Consider the following 15,901-nt stretch of genomic DNA (forward strand, 5'->3'; position numbering starts at 1 on the left):
GAGCTTCTTAAGTTCTTGGCCTTCATGTTAGGCAAGACTGACACTCTGCCCAGAGCAATCTCACAATCCAGACCTCCTCCGGGGTCCCCTCCCTTTTTGGTGTTGGAAATGCAGCTCCTTCCCCTCCTCACACAGTGCTGTCATTCACACCAACTTATGAAAAGATTTGTAGGGAATGAAACTTGTTTCCGAATGGTGCGTCTCTGAGAATTTTTTGTAGAATGCAAGTATGAAATTAAGCTTCCATTCAGCAGAAAGATTTCTAGTGGCAAGTCCTATCAGACAGCATGATTTGTCTTCATATACATGATAGAATCATGTAGCTTTGTGGTACATGAAACAAAGTTCCCATATGCTTCTCTCTGTTAGTAGAAAAGTACTGAAAAAGTTTGAATACAGAATCCCTTAAAACCTGCCTTTCTTCCTACTTGTAAGAGGAAAAAATAATTTGGGACTACTTGGCTAGTCATTTACTTAGCCTCTGAAAACTTCCTTCATTACATTTGTCATTATGCATAATCTCCTCAGTAGGTGCCATGTTTAGTATATGCCAATTTTTAATTTAGTCTAATTGGAAGTCTTCAATTAACTTCAGAGCTGGCTTTCCATACAGATCAGTATGGGGATTACATCTGACACATTACTTTGTAGTGAGTGAAAATGTGACAGCAATATGAATAATGTGAGAAATCGTAAAGACAGTGTTTTCTACATGGTATTGCAGATATAGGTTTTCTAATCCAAAAAGAGGTGACAGATTGGATGCAACTGTGCTGTAATCAGGCAGCCTGGTATTTTGAATATATTCAGGCCAGACAGGAACACTACTGGGAATGGGAGATAGGTTTCCTGTATCATCTATGCGATAATTTCCCTTAGATTTTCATTAATCACAGTCTTTGCCTTGGTTGATTTCCTAAGTTAGTTTGCTGGGACAAATTCAGCTAGCAGAGCCTTTTGACTTTTAAAGTTCCATTTCCCTGTAGCGTGCAATCCTGAGCAGAAGGGGAAAGGAACCTCTGCATGCAAAGTGGATTGTGAAGAAGCACATAACTCGAGAGCAGGAGTTTAAGGAGACACTTTCCAAGTGGGAACAATGCCTCTTGGACCTCCAAAGAACCAGTTATGAAGTGTGCCGTGTGCTCTCTGTACCAAGTCAGCTCTGCTGACCAGTTTCTAGGGACCATAGTGCCATAAACCCTCCTTTTCCTTTGGGAAGGCAAGCACCATGGTAAGTCGCAATTTCATTCAGTTTCTTTACAGGGAAAGGGCAGTGGGGAGAAGAAGCCTCCTCTTCGCCTCCCTATTTTCATTTCTTAGCATATTCACTGTATGGGAAGTTAACATACTGCTAAGTTTGATGGATACAATAATGTTATTGTGAAAACAAAACCAGAGACGAATAAAATAATTATCTCATTTGTTTCACTAAAATGAAAAGCTTCACAGACAGGCTTTCCCAGCCCTATATTCTTAACTTATAAAGACACATTGGGGATTGAGGTAGAGAGAGTCGATCCTGGAACAAACAGATTGAGAGCAAAATGTGACTAGGACCTAATGCTTATATATGCAAGAGTTCTGAATGACCTAAAAAGCTGAACTTCTGCTGAGAAAAATGCACTGTCTAGATAAGATCATAGGACAGTAGGGCTGGAAGGAATCTCACAAGGTCATCTAGTCCAGCTCCCTGCTTAAGGCAGGAGCATTCCCAACTAAGCCATCCCAGCCAAATGTCTGTCTAACCTGCTCCTGAAAACTTCCAAGGATGGAGATTCCACAGCTTCTCCAGATAGTCTGTCTGATGCCTGATTGTCCTTATAGTCAGAAAGTTCCTCCTAATCCCCAACCTAAATTCCCTGTGCTGCAGCATGAGAACATTGTTCCAACTCCTCTTCCCTACAGCCACAGAAAAAGGCCCATTTCCAGCCTTTCTATAATCACCATCTATAAAATGGTGTGTTGCGACTCAGACCCATAAGGTTTGCTCCCATGTTTAAAGCTGTGATCCTAAGAATGATGCAAGTGAGACCTAAGTAACAGGTAAACTGAACTAAAATTCTGTTCCTAATTTTTAATTTCAAACATACTGAGACTATCAGTTCTGTTGTCACAATAACTGAATCACAATAAATCTACTACTGTAAAGGAAATCCAAGTCTCTCCAATCCATCAGACTTCTTTAGGACTACACATGAAACAACAGTTAAAAGTGAACAGCTGAGACGCTTTCAAATCCAAATCTCTTATTACATTTTTTACTGCTCAAATACCCTAGGCTGAGACATACTGTACTGAATGACGGTCACTCCTTCCCAAATCAAAGGGAATGTCATTGTTCAGCACCAGCAGAAAAACAAGGTAAAAACAAAAATCAAGTGGAAACTTCAGCCGGAAAGAAGATTGAACAGATTTAAGTCAGAGAGAAAACAAATAAAAAAGCATATATGGTAGAGGCATACAAAATGGCAGATGGTCTGAAGAATGTAATCGGCTATTCGTATTTATCCCTCTTTGTAATATAAAAGCAAGTGGATAGTCAGTGAAAGTGAAAAGCAGCACATTTAACACGGAGAAGTGTTACACGATGTTCTGCTCTGAACTCATTGTCATACGATTCTGAGCTCAAAAGTTTAGATTAAATACGAGCGGGAGAATTTATATTCATCCACGTAACTGTGGATTTCTATAACAACTTGGGGAATCCTTCCACATACAACCCAAGAGACTCCGGCATCATAGAATGATGCAGTGCCTTGAAGTCCACCATTTGCTGCCAGGGTCATGTTATTTCTCTCAGACCTCATGCAAGCAGAGGCCTGTTAAATCTTCAGGACTCATTTGACGGAGAGGACCTTAGGACCTCGAAATAGCCCTGTTCTAGATGAATCAGTTTTTTTCCAATTTCTTGATAGAGGGCTGAGGTTTGGAGAGTGGAGAGCAAAGAGGTCAGACATTAATTGTGGTTTGTAAAATACAGAGCCTGAGGAATTTGAAGAGGCAGAGGAACCTGAGTCAAGTGAAAGAGCAGAGGGGTCATGTTTTCCCACAGGAACAGAGTACCAGAGAAGCAAGCTGGCTTACTCGCACCAAAGGAAGCTTAAGAACAACTGGACACAGCCTGGGGAACTCAAACACAGAAGTCTGCCAGGGCTGTATAACTCATTTGCTTCAAGGAATAAGCATAAGGAAGAAACAGCTTCCACTATGAACAAAGTTAGTGTATAACAGTCCATCACAAGACTCCTTGCACATTCCTTCTAAAGTATTTGCTACTGCCTTTTTTTCCTGAAATAGGATGTTGAACTGGTAGGAGCTACTATAGTAATTCATATATTCCTTTATAGAATGGCTTTGAATGACAAAATAATGGGCTGCTCACTTCTTCCATAGTTTTCAAAAGATTCCAAGGCAATGTCTTAACATAATAATTTGCTTTGTATTAATATGCATAATTCACCACTGATTGTAACATAAAATAAAATGTATTGTTGCAGCTTTATTCTATTTTATTACTTCATTTGTTGCACAAACAAAAGCTACACAGATATAAATCTATTTTAATTCTACAAGAAAAAAAGATAGTATGTTAAAAGCTAATGAAAATACACTGGAAAAATGCATTAACACAAGAAAGACTCTTACTCGTTTCTACAAAGTTCTCTGTATTAGTCCAGTGCTCAGTTCTCCTGTAGCTAACAGGACTTCATCACATTTCTAAGTCAGGGATGGCTTAACCCCTATATTTTAAATTTTTTAAAATCTTATATAGAACTAAAATATCCAGTAACTTACAGTGCACAGTGATGGTGGTTGAACCCATCAGGTCTTTGTCAGTCAGAGAGCACTTGTATTCTCCTGTTGCATTTCGCCTCACGTCTGTCATTATGTAAGTATCTGAGCTCCTTATGCCTTCTGTTTCTCCCTGTTGGTGAAAGCAAAAAGATGGTCACCTTTGCTTTGACTAGTTTTATATGCTCTGACTTTCTTCGTAAAGAATTCTGAAACCTTTCAGTCTGTATCCATTTAAATCCACTGAAATGTAGCCACCTTTCAGCAAAACAAAGTTTTATGGTTGTTGCCAGATTTCAGGCACAGTAGTTACCCATAAGTTAAAATGTTTTACATGTTTCAAGTGTCAACTACAAAATGCTAAGAGAAGAGAAGATTCACCAGAAAATGAAATATAAACCATCTTAGCAGGTAAGTCAGACTAAGACTGAGAAACAGTATCTTGCCCAAACTGCTATAACAAATTTAAGTCAGCCTCTACTGAAGCATGTGGCATTAAGTAGCTTTAGAATTACAGCAAAAACAGCAAAGACTGAACTAATTCTAGCTTCCCTTTGGTGGGAGGAGGACTCTGAAGTTACTGTAGTCCATGCCAAGTAAGGTCCTTAGGTTTCTACACTCATCACAGAACACAAAGAGGCACTCATGCACTACTATATGAAATAACATTAAAATAGAGGAATTGGAGGCTGGCCAAGGGCCTCAAGTCTGCTGTGACTCAGCTTAATTGTAAGTGCTGAGAAGTCACCTCAGACCCCATCTGCCCCATCACCATTCTTCAGCAATGCAGAGTGCCAGAAGAGAGATGTCCTTATGTGGCACCCTGGACAGGGAATAACATGAAAGAAGGCCACTGTATCTCCTGCTCCAAAAGTCTAGCAGCGGGTTTAATGGGAGAAGAACACACATGCAAAAAGTAGGGCCGCCAAAAGCAATATGAGGAAGAAAGGTAGCAGCCAAAAGGTAGAACTACGGTTGTCCAAAGATCTCAAGGTTGCCATCAAGATAGCTCGGACATTGATTTGTATCCAGTTTGTACTTTGTGCATCTGATAGCACTACGTTCCACTGCTCTGCCTGTATTGCCAGTCAGCTCTCGTTTGTGATGAAGTTTTATACAGCAACAGAGGAACAGCAACAAAAGACCCTGTGTTTGAAACGGTAGCTATATAGTACTTAAACTGGTCAACCTCACAGGATGAGGTTAAAATAGCTTCAAATAAACTGAGTCTCTTTTTGCTTAATTCTTTTCCAAATGTTCTCAGAAAAATTTGGTTTCCCAGAGAGATTTGTCTAATAATCATATATCTTAAGTTTCACTCCTGAGTTCTGCTGCTCTTCTGAAGGCTGCTATGAGAGGAGTTCTCTCAATATACTTTCCAAAGTCAGATCTAAATCTTGGGTGGGATTTTGTTCCCATAATTGCTCTGTTGATTTGATTTGCCTGTTGGGATTACTTGGTGCTCTTATTTGAGCAAGTTAAATTGTTTTCTCTGTTTATACTGTTTCTTCTGGTCATTATTTACTGTGGTGTTTAAATCACTGCACCATTTGGTAGAAAAATCACCACCTTAAAAGCCTTCACCAAGTTTTGATGCAATTCTCCAAAGGCCTGAAGCACCTATCCTCTTGGAGATTGCTGTAACTTGGCAAGGTTATCTTTTCAGCTTGCTAATAGCATTATATTGCTTCGTTTGTTATTCAAGCATATGAAAATTTGTTTCAGACATGCAGTAGTGTCAATAGGAAGAAATGACGCTGAATATTGTAGCTAAGCACTAGCAGTAAGGTAATACTTACTGGAATGTAAAACAAGAACTCCTGAGGAGGGGGGTTACCATTTCCTGAGCATTTGAGAGTGATGTTATCACCTTCTTTAATGGTACTGCTTTGTGACAGCACTTGAATAGTCACCTTCTCTGTAGGATCTGTAAAAATAATGGACCCAAGTTAATAGCTTTTGCAAAGTACAAGGTAACTCTGTGCACACAATGTAAATGTCCAAAGTATACACAATTTTCTCATGAAGCAGGTGAGGGTAATTGCATAAATGGTTCTTTTTATAGAAGGATTGAAGTTAATAGGTACTTCCTATATGGAGTACTAATCCTGTTAGAACAAACTACAAAGAAACTCAGTTATATAAAAATCAATTTTTCCTTAGCAAAATGCCTATAACTGAAGTAGGAATGACCATAATTATTTCATGTAAAAAAGACCAGTAGGAACAATTTCACTGTATGAATTCATTACATGAGACTTTAACTGCATTACATGATGCTTGCTGTTTAGAGGAACTGCAGCAGCCACAAAAATAGCTAATCCTGGAAGCCCCTTTCACTAATGTTGAAGAGAAATCTGAGCTAAGCAACTCACAAGGCTATTCTGTATGCTGATCAGCAGTGTAGCTTTCAGAAAGATGGATTTGGTGGACTCAATAAGACCCTTAACACAGTCAACAGAACTGTAAATATAGCAAAATTCTGTCATGTTCAATGAGGTTGAACGATAACTTATATCTTTCTTTGGCAATTTTTTTTAAAGCAAAGCTAAAATGAAGAGTATCCTTTAACACTTATTACTCATCCCAGCTCCTCCCAGGCAGAGTGCTAAATATAGTTTTCAAAACCCTGGATACAGCAAACCAGATTTATGTAATAAAATAAAGGCTAAATAACTCCTCCTGTTACTTAAATCCATAAATGATCTCCTATTAATGATGACTCCTATAATGTCTGGGATGAAGCAGAGCTGAGAACATGTACAGGGTCCACGTTCAATAACAAGGGTTTTTTGCTTATTTTCTAAATTGACAAAAAATCTGGCATAACTTTGTAGGACTCAGTTTGCTACAAATATATATATATATATATGAATAATCATTCAAAAATGTGAGCAAGTTCTACAGATTAGTATGGTACTAGATGTGCCCCAAAATGCTAAATGAAAGCCAAGTTGTCAGCCTTGTTGTGTGCCTGTTCTTGCTCTGACTTGTTAAACAGACAAAAAAAAAAAATAAGGCTAGACTGCAGAACAGTCTGAGGCTTCAGAAAGAAACTGCTGAATAGATAAATCAAATTAGTGAGAGGGGAGCACCTCCTTTGGGAAAAGCAGCCTTACTTTGCATAGAAGTAACTGATACAAGTTCACCTAGCAGTGTTTGCACCAGATGCAAAGCTCTTCCTAAACTCTAACTTCAACATTGAGATTACACTCATTGCATTAAATCAATTTCTAAAATATTTTAGGTCATACGTAAACACCTTAGTTGTTCTTGCTTTGTGGTAGGAATAGGACAAAGTGACCATACAGCACCTCTCTTCATGAAGCCAGAATTCCCCCTGCTCTTCAACTTCTACCTTGTGTGCATACCTTTAAGACCTCCACTTGAATTTTGAAGAATCAAAAGGCTGGAGGTGGACAGTACTTAACAGCAAGCTCAATTCACCTGGGCCCCACGTATCCATAATTCCATCACAAAACCACCACCAATATTGACATGACATCCTTCCTGGTCCTATCAGTACAGGCATCAATGACTGAACCAGCAAGAAATGTGAACTGCCCTGCCAACCCTGGATGCCCGAAGTGGTCCGTCCACTGTAAGATTTCAGGACATTCTGACCCTGCTGTATCAGCATATGCTCAGTATGCCTGCCTTTTCTGGGATTCCTAACTTCTAAGTACAATTCAGTTTGTGTACATTATCTAGAGCCCAGTTATCCAAGTTATTACACATCTACCTCTGCTTTGTTCTTTACTTTAAATTACTCTTCTTTTCTGGAGCTCTCTCTCTACAGCTGTACCCTGGAGCCTGATGGTATGTCTACAACAAAGACTGCAAAGTAGCACAGCAATACCCAAAGCTATCTCAAGTACCATAAGCAGTCCAGAGCTCTGCACAGGACAATTTATCCCCCAGGTCATTTTGATATGCTGTAGACTGCAGTGTTAGACATATCTTGCATTTTAAGAATTATTCAGAGTATAGCATAAGACTTCTCTGTTAGGTCAGGGCCTTGCAAGATTGTGGGTTCCCACTTAAAACAACAGGGACACTTTTATAGGAGAAGAAAACATTTTTTATTATGAAATAACAGAAAGTTGTTAACGTTGTGAATAGGATTCATTTTGTATTTTAAACTGAGCAGCTGGTGTTTTATTTTATGATTAGTTGCTCTTAGAAATGTAAAACATGATGGATCTTGATAACAGTTCTGAAAGCAAATAACTAACTAAGATATGGGAAGTCTCCCATTTAGAGTTGTAATATTTTTTTTTTAGATGCAGTAAATTCCACTGGAGAAAAAAAATGAAATATAATGAGAGAAGCTAATTAAGAGTACTGAACCAAATTTAAAAACAAAAACAAGAGAGCTCACTATCAACATAATCAACTAACATCAGTGGAGAATGCTGTTTATAGCAAGCTCTGACCATCTAGTCAATCAAAAGCATCAAAATCTTATTTTCTTTCAAGTGCATCTCCAAATAAGGACTGAAGTTACACCAACTAGAGATCTATTTGAAAGGAAATGCACTGCATTGTAAGGCTGTCATGTACTCCTCTTCACTTATCAGGTGCATACCCCACTCTCCTCTTGTTGGCTAATTAGCAGCACAGTGATACTGCCCATCTCTGGAGGAAGCTAGAGACTGCAGCATAAAGAAGTTATCTTAATTAAATTGTCTGCTGGTGGGACAGGAATTAATACACTTGCTAGCTATGGTCTTTTAATCTTTAATGCAGAGTGCACATCAGTTCTGTAGCATAGACCATGCTGCAGCTGGGAAGAGCTCTTTTTTGTTTGTTCTCCCTTCATATCAGACCAATCCTTGATTCAAGCTGTATTGAGTATAGAAATTCCATGAGTCTGGGCAAATCATCTTCACATCGAGCTAGCTGGACTGGTGCCTGAGAATGGTGGTTAGGATAGGGAGACTGTTCTACAGTTCCTGCCCATCAGGATGTTATACTGTTTGGGGAGACATAACATTGATGCAAATTGGCTCCCTACTTATTTTCTTCCAAGCATTTCTAATTGTATCCTGATTTTCTTCCTCCTTTGGAAACTCAGTGAGGGAATTATTTACAGCCTTGGGGTGGGGGGCTGTTGCAATCATCCCTGTATCTCATACTGCTGTATGACACACAAAAAGAATGAGATGAAAGCAAACTTAGACTTTTAGTTTTAGGAAGAGTGCCTGAAGGCCTTGGAATATTTCACAAGTTTCCCAAGGTAATGAGTGATTACCACACAGCTCATCTTACCCATCACTTTGTAGGGAGGAATCACCTATAGGGACACACGGTTTGAATTTGCTTTCACTTAGAAAAGTGAAAAATCAAGAACTCCATTGAGACTGCAGAGATGCATTAATAATAGTAGGCCAAAATGGCATCCTTCTGCTCTAATGCCATCTACCTCAAGAGAGAGAAGCAGGTGGAGAGCCCAAGAAATCAGATACAAAGTTCTCTCTAGTCTGTGGCTTTCCCCTTTCAGATTAAAAGGGCATTTTCCTTAGATGCAAAGATCTGGAATGATGTGCATTACTGTTCCGCCAAGTACTCAAGACTGAACCAGTATATTATGCAGACAGCTTAGGTAATGGTTTTTTTTAAAGGTTTGATCCTGGGGAGGTGCTTGGTGAACTCATGTCCTCTTGGTCTCAGCAGAACAGAACTCTCATTACCTTGTATACTTGGACTTTAAAACGTTAGAGTGCTCTGTGTATTTTGCACATAGTATTGAGGAGAAGAAAGCAAAGGGCATTCAAAAAAAAGTGCAGGCAACATTTTATTTTTTTTTTTTTGTATGTCAGTGTATTAAGGAAAAGCCCACATTACAAAGCTGTAATGGAGAATGTCAACTTTGGAAAGCTGAAATGGAAATCTGTTTGTTGCAAGCCAGGCTAATTGGACTTAAGTAACCTCTTATTTCGCACTTACCTTAGTACAATATCATTAGTGAATGTATTTGAAGGAAGATGAGCGTTTTAATTTTTTTCTAATGCCCAAGGTCCTCAACATGACTCGAAAAATATAGCACCTGAGTCAGGTCTATTCGGAAACATAAAAGTATTAAGCGACCACTTATTCCCAGTGGCAGTCGTTAACTTAGGAAGGTAAAACAAGCGTACTATGCCTTTTAACCTTGTGCAGCTGAGTCCACTTAAAAGTGACAGCAGATGTCTGGACAAAAGCTGTGGTCTCACCAGGACCCACCTCTTTTAGGACTCAAGCTATCATTTGAGGCACACCAAAAGAAATCAAGTTTTGCCTGCACTTTTTTTTGAATGTCCTTTGTTTTCCTCTCCTCTCTACCATGACCTGCTGGCTTTCACACACTGTCAGAAGCTCCAGTTCTTTGACACCTCCTGCTGCCAAGTACTGTCTAGCTAATGTTCTTGACAGTCACCTGATACCTTTGCTCAGCAAGGGTTGTAATACTATACCTTGCTTGGTGAGTAATACTATATGCAAGGACCTTGTGCAGTTAAGGCAAGTTAGAAATTGTTAGCTACATAATTCCTACATTATAAAAAAATAGTGTTGTAATCAAGTGTAAAATTCAACTTATGATAGAACTGCAAGATAGTAACTGAAAAGCCAACTTGTTTTAAGCAGAATGATTTTTGAGTAACCTGGGTTGGGTAAGTAGGATATGTGCCCTGGAGGCTGCATAAAAGAAAAGAGGTGTAAAAAGGATGGGAAGAGGTCATCTCACCCTACTATCCCGCACACTGCCTGCACTTTCCAGCTGTAAGCAGCAGCAGGTGCATCACAGAGTGCAAAGTATTCTGGGAATTGTGGTTTTGTAGAACAGCAGTGGAGTCTGCTGCTGTAGGGGAAAATTGACCCCATTTTTGCTGCCAAAATCAGCAATTTTTTTTGCCCTCTCAATATGGGATCTGGAGGCAAAAAAAGAGAGGTAAAAGTTGCCCACACAGCAGCAAACTCCACTGTTACTCTAGAGGACTACAATTCCCAGAATACCTTGTCCTCTGTGACACTGCCCAGCTGCTGCTGAAAATACAAGGGCTGGGGGGAAGGGTAACAGAGGACTCCCTTGGACACAGTTTTCCCACATTGTCTCTGGCACTACTAGTTCATGCCCAACTGTTTGTTCCTAAGAAACATACATTTGAGTATTCTGGTGCAACTGCAGAAAGTAATATATAATAAGGTACTATTTTACTGCACAATTTATAAGGCAAAAGGTATGACACCATCTTTAAACCTCATATGGTATTTCAAGTTCCAATCACCTATTTAAACTATTCTGGATTCAGTATATTCAGCCATAGACTATTAGTGGTTCTTGAAATTCCCAGTGATTGAAATATATTACTAGCTGCTACTACTACTATTGCTAGCTAGTATTTTCTCCTTGGTAGGACCACCATAATGGTAAGAATTCTAATACCAATGAAAGCAGAGTTAGATTCTGGGCAGCTGTAACATTTGAAGCACTTCAAAGGACAAGCACTCAAAAAAACAACCCTGATGAGCCACCCTAAAAATAAGCCAGGATGAAACAACAACAAATTGTGCATGCTTTACAGAGCACAACAGGGGGTTGAACCCCTCACCATGCTCTGCTCTCCCCACCCACATGAGGGTAAGGGAAAAGCGGGGCAGACAGCCAATGAGTGCTTTCTTGCGGGCTGGAGCGCAACAATCCTTGCATTCCTCTCTGCTTCTGAATCAGGAGCTTAGAGAGAGAGTGCACAGACAAGTGCTCAGTGGCTGTCTGTCCCACTCTCCCTGTACACATGGGCAGTGGAGCTGCAAGACAAGCAAACCTCCTGGTTGGACAGCACACTGCTCTTTGCCATTATAATTATGAAGTGCTCTTATGTCACATGTGTGCACATTCAGTTAGTGTGTGTATCTGTGGCTGAAGCACTTTGAAGTGCAGCAGCACTGGAAGTGCTTCAAAAATTGCACATGTCCATGGTCTAAGAAGAGCCCCAGATAACTTGAGAGTTGTTCTGCCTGCAGCTATTATATCCATTGTCTAAAATCATCACTTTTCTGGTTTATTTCACAAAGTAATGGCACATTCCTGCAATTTTGTAAATGTTCTCTGATCTACCTGGGAAAAGACGACCAGCACATTAATGAATATTATTCCGCTACAGAGTGAACATAAATGAGTAATTCTATAACTTACAATGAACATCAAAGACTAGTGGTTCAGATTGTATTGTTTCTGATCCTGCTGGTCCATTGTATGTCACACTACAGGAAAACTGTGCCTTAGCATCTGCCTTTTTCGGTTTATATTGAAGAGATGATGTCATAGTGAAGAGTCCAGTTGATCTGTCCACTGTATTTTCCAAATGTATGACCACAGCTGAAAAATGATGACATTGTTTCATTATCTGCTCTTTATACATATTACCTTTCCTACTTTTAAAAAAAAATATTTGTATGACTTTCGTTCCTGCTGCTTGGCACCTGAATACACAACATTCATTTCAAACAAGCAATATATTAAGTTGCTGATAACACCAAGTTGGGTGGAGTTGCAGACATTCAGGAGGGCAAGGCTAGGATCCAGAGTGACCTGGACTGCAGACAGATACTCAATTAAATGGGATCTGATCTAAATTCCAAAAACTGTACCTCTTACTATGATACACATGCCTGGCAGGAGGCATGATTGTGGGATTGTGGATGAGATCCTAATCTTGCCTTACTGTCTGTACAAGGGAGCCCGGGATCACAATCCTGGATTCCTCCTACACTGACAAGTAGCAAGCTGGGTGCCTGGTGCAAATGACTGCCACCCCCAACCTTGGAAGTGCAGCTGAGCCTTGAAGGGCTCTGGTGAGCACCCATGGCTGGGATCACTGGTCAGCTGGCTGGCACCCCGACGTACAGACACACATGAAATCATCAAGAGCCTCATGTGTTTCTGAGGCTGGGAGCACAAGTCAACTGACTGCTGTTCCTGAAGCCAAGACCACTGATCAATGGACTGGCACTCTCAGCCCTGGGAGCACACTGGTCACATGTTCCATTCATGGCATGATGGGAACCACACACAAAATTATTAATGTGTATTCTGTGTAATAATTTTGTGGCTTATCTACTAAAGACACACTTAGCTGATTAATCATGTCTTAAGTGCAACTTCTTCCAGGGGCCCTGGATAGATAGGAAAAATGGTCTGCTGTCAACCAGATGAGACTGAACAAAGACAAGTGTGAAATCCTGCACTTGGGATGGAATAAGTGCATACACGAATATAGACTCCTTAATTTGACTGTCTAGGCTACTGAAGAGAAGTACCTGGGGTTGGTAAGTACCATCAGAAGAATATGAGTAATAGCATGCTCCTGTTGCAAAAAAAAGCCAACATCCTGGGTTGTATTAACAGAAGTGTCACATGCAAAAAGGGAAGCAATTCTTCTGCTCTGTTTGACATTAGTGAGGCCTCTCACCTGGAGTACTGCATGGTGTTTTAGATCCTACACTTCAAGAAAAATGTGGAAATATTGGAAAGAGTCCAGTACAATGCGACAAAAATGACTAGGGGCCTGGAAATGCAAGGTTTATGAAAGAAAGGCTGAAAGAACTAAGATAATTTAGTTTGGAGAACAGAAGAGTGAGGGGAGATTTGATAGTAGTCTTCAAATGACAAAAAGGTAATTATAGAGAGGCTGTAGCTTTTTTCTGTGGCTACCGCAGACGGCACTAGGAGTAATGGCCTCAAACTGCAGCAGGGGAAATTTAGGTTGGTGATCAGAAGGAACTTCCTGCCTAGGAGGGTGGTCAAGCATTCAAACAGGCTCCCTAGAGAAGCTGTTGAAACTCCATCCTCGGACTTCGCAAAAGTAGGTTGGACAGACACTTGGTTAGGATGGCTTAGTCAATGACACTCCCGCTTTGAGCAGAGGAATGAACTAGATGACTTTGTGAGGTCCCTTTAGCCCTATTTCCCTAGATCCTAAATTATATTCCCACAGTAGAGGCTGTACAAACAGCTTTCTTCCCAGTACAGTCACTGGCCAATCTGAGAAAACCCAGTGCAAACACGATTCAATGGTCAAGACAATGCTTTCCATTGTTTTTGTTTGTCTCTGTGGGGGAACGGGGACAACACTCATTAATTTTCTATGACTGTTTAAAAATATCTTCAACTTTAGTAAAGATGTATGTAATACTTTGGAAACATTACAGTTATTTAAAAGAACCCCAAAACAAACCCCAAACTACATCAAGACACTCTTAAGCCTTAATCCTGAAGATATTCTCCATATTCTCATGTTTTGTATTCCACAGGAAGAGACTAAAAAAGCTTGATTGTTTAACATAGCAAAATGACAGCTGAGAGGATGACATTGCCCTCTGAATGCACCATGGAATAAATACCAAGAAGGAGAAGACCTAGCAAAGCTAAAGAACAACGTCCGCACAAGAGCAAAGCATGTAAAGCGGTTATGAATAAATTTAGGCTGGAATTCAAAGGCCATTTCTCATCATCAGAGGGTGAAGGGCTGGAACAGTCTTCCACTGGGAGAAGAGGGGCCAAGAACACAAATTTAAAGATGAAGCTTGTTTATCTAATGTGGTTGCCTGCAGTAGCATAGGAATGGACTTGTTAACCTATACTACCCTTCTTCCCAGCCCTATTTGAGTAGCTTTCCTCACAGGAATAAAACTCTGAATTCAATTAAGACTACTCATAAGTAGAGTTACTCGCACATACATGCTTGTAGGGCCATGGTTGTAGTTCATGGCTTAAACCTACCTCCTGCATCATGATGCAAAACATTTCCATTTTTGTACCATGTAATGTTGCCTTCTGGATAACTGTCTCTCGCAACACATTCCCCAAGCTGCAAAACAGATAAGAAATATTAAGCACTGTTTGTCATTAAAAAAAAAAACCCAATAATATACAAATGCTTAATCAATTTTTCCCCTTAAAATCATTCATGTGATTTGTATTAAGTGGGGTGGGAAGAGGGTGGTGATAAATGGTTGTCCAAGGCAAGGCTGAGCCATAATTCTAAGTATCTGAGGGCTGATTACACTTTTCTAACACATTGTTATTATTCCTACGAGAATGAATAGTCTGTTCTGTAATCTCAGCCTCTGTACTCAAGACACTGGTCCCTGTCCACATATGCACATGGTACTCAGTCCAGAATGCACATTGGAGTATTTTTCAAAACTAACATTTGAGTCAGTCCCAAGGTCTGAGACAAAAAAGCCACTTACCATTTTTAGCTTCTCTGTTTCTAGGAAGTTTGCTTGATGCAATATTTCTGGTTGAGATGGTCGTTCTATTAAAAAAAATGTACAGGTAACTCTGAATGCAAAATTTCAATTTTTTTTAAATAAAAGGATTACATTTTCCAAGATAAACATTCAGCAACATGGACTGGGAGCACACGTGAGAGCCATACTGTTTTCATTCTTAAACCTTATCTTCAGGGGTTTATAACATAGCGATAAAAACTGCTCCCATCTAGATATTGGTATGTGGGTTTATGAGGAAAAAAGGTCTCTTACTTGAAATTTTATCAAGCACAGATTACAGGTTGCATTTTAAATGGACCTGTTTTTTCATGACTACGTAAAATTATTGTTAATGTGTTTATGTATACTGCGAATAAATGAACAAATAGAATAAATGAAAAACAACTGATAAAGATTAAATAGTCATATAGAAAAACAGTTTTAATATGGGTATTAAAGCAGATGCAATTTCTCATTTTAAAGAAAAAATAATCAAATGCCTGCTTCTAAGTTTTTTAACCTACTCTTGTTGCACTTAATGTGTGGGGGTACATGTGACAGAGGCAAGTGTAGTATCTAACTATTTTACTTCATTTTTCAGAACTGGACTTGATTTAAAACTTGACTATCTCTTTTAAAAACAAACTTTCTGTTCAGTACCAATATGTCATCTCATTCATTCTTTTCTATTGTAGTTACACTGTTCAGGCTGCCAGAACTGAGGATCTACCAGCGTTTCCATTATAAAACACTATTTTCTTGAGATGGTATAGCTTGTCTGGTAAAATTCACTCTGGCCTGAAGCCTGGAATGCACATTTTTATCTCCAAGACACTGTATTCCTACAAGATGG

General features: G+C 39.6%; 1 protein-coding gene across 1 annotated transcript in view; it reads right to left on the minus strand.

Moving 5' to 3' along the window:
* The window catches only part of ALCAM (activated leukocyte cell adhesion molecule), a 51,707-nt gene that overhangs the window by 28,908 nt on the left and 6,898 nt on the right, over positions 1-15,901 (minus strand). Inside the window, exons 3-7 of the mRNA XM_019528627.1 lie at positions 15,028-15,092; positions 14,555-14,642; positions 11,969-12,151; positions 5,592-5,719; positions 3,796-3,925 (exon numbers count right to left, since the gene is read on the minus strand). Coding sequence (XP_019384172.1) covers positions 3,796-3,925; positions 5,592-5,719; positions 11,969-12,151; positions 14,555-14,642; positions 15,028-15,092 — 594 coding nt within the window. The remainder of the gene's footprint in view (positions 1-3,795; positions 3,926-5,591; positions 5,720-11,968; positions 12,152-14,554; positions 14,643-15,027; positions 15,093-15,901) is intronic.

Source organism: Crocodylus porosus, unplaced genomic scaffold (genome assembly GCF_001723895.1).
Source record: "Crocodylus porosus isolate Cpor-Errol unplaced genomic scaffold, CroPor_comp1, whole genome shotgun sequence".
Taxonomy (NCBI): domain Eukaryota; kingdom Metazoa; phylum Chordata; order Crocodylia; family Crocodylidae; genus Crocodylus; species Crocodylus porosus.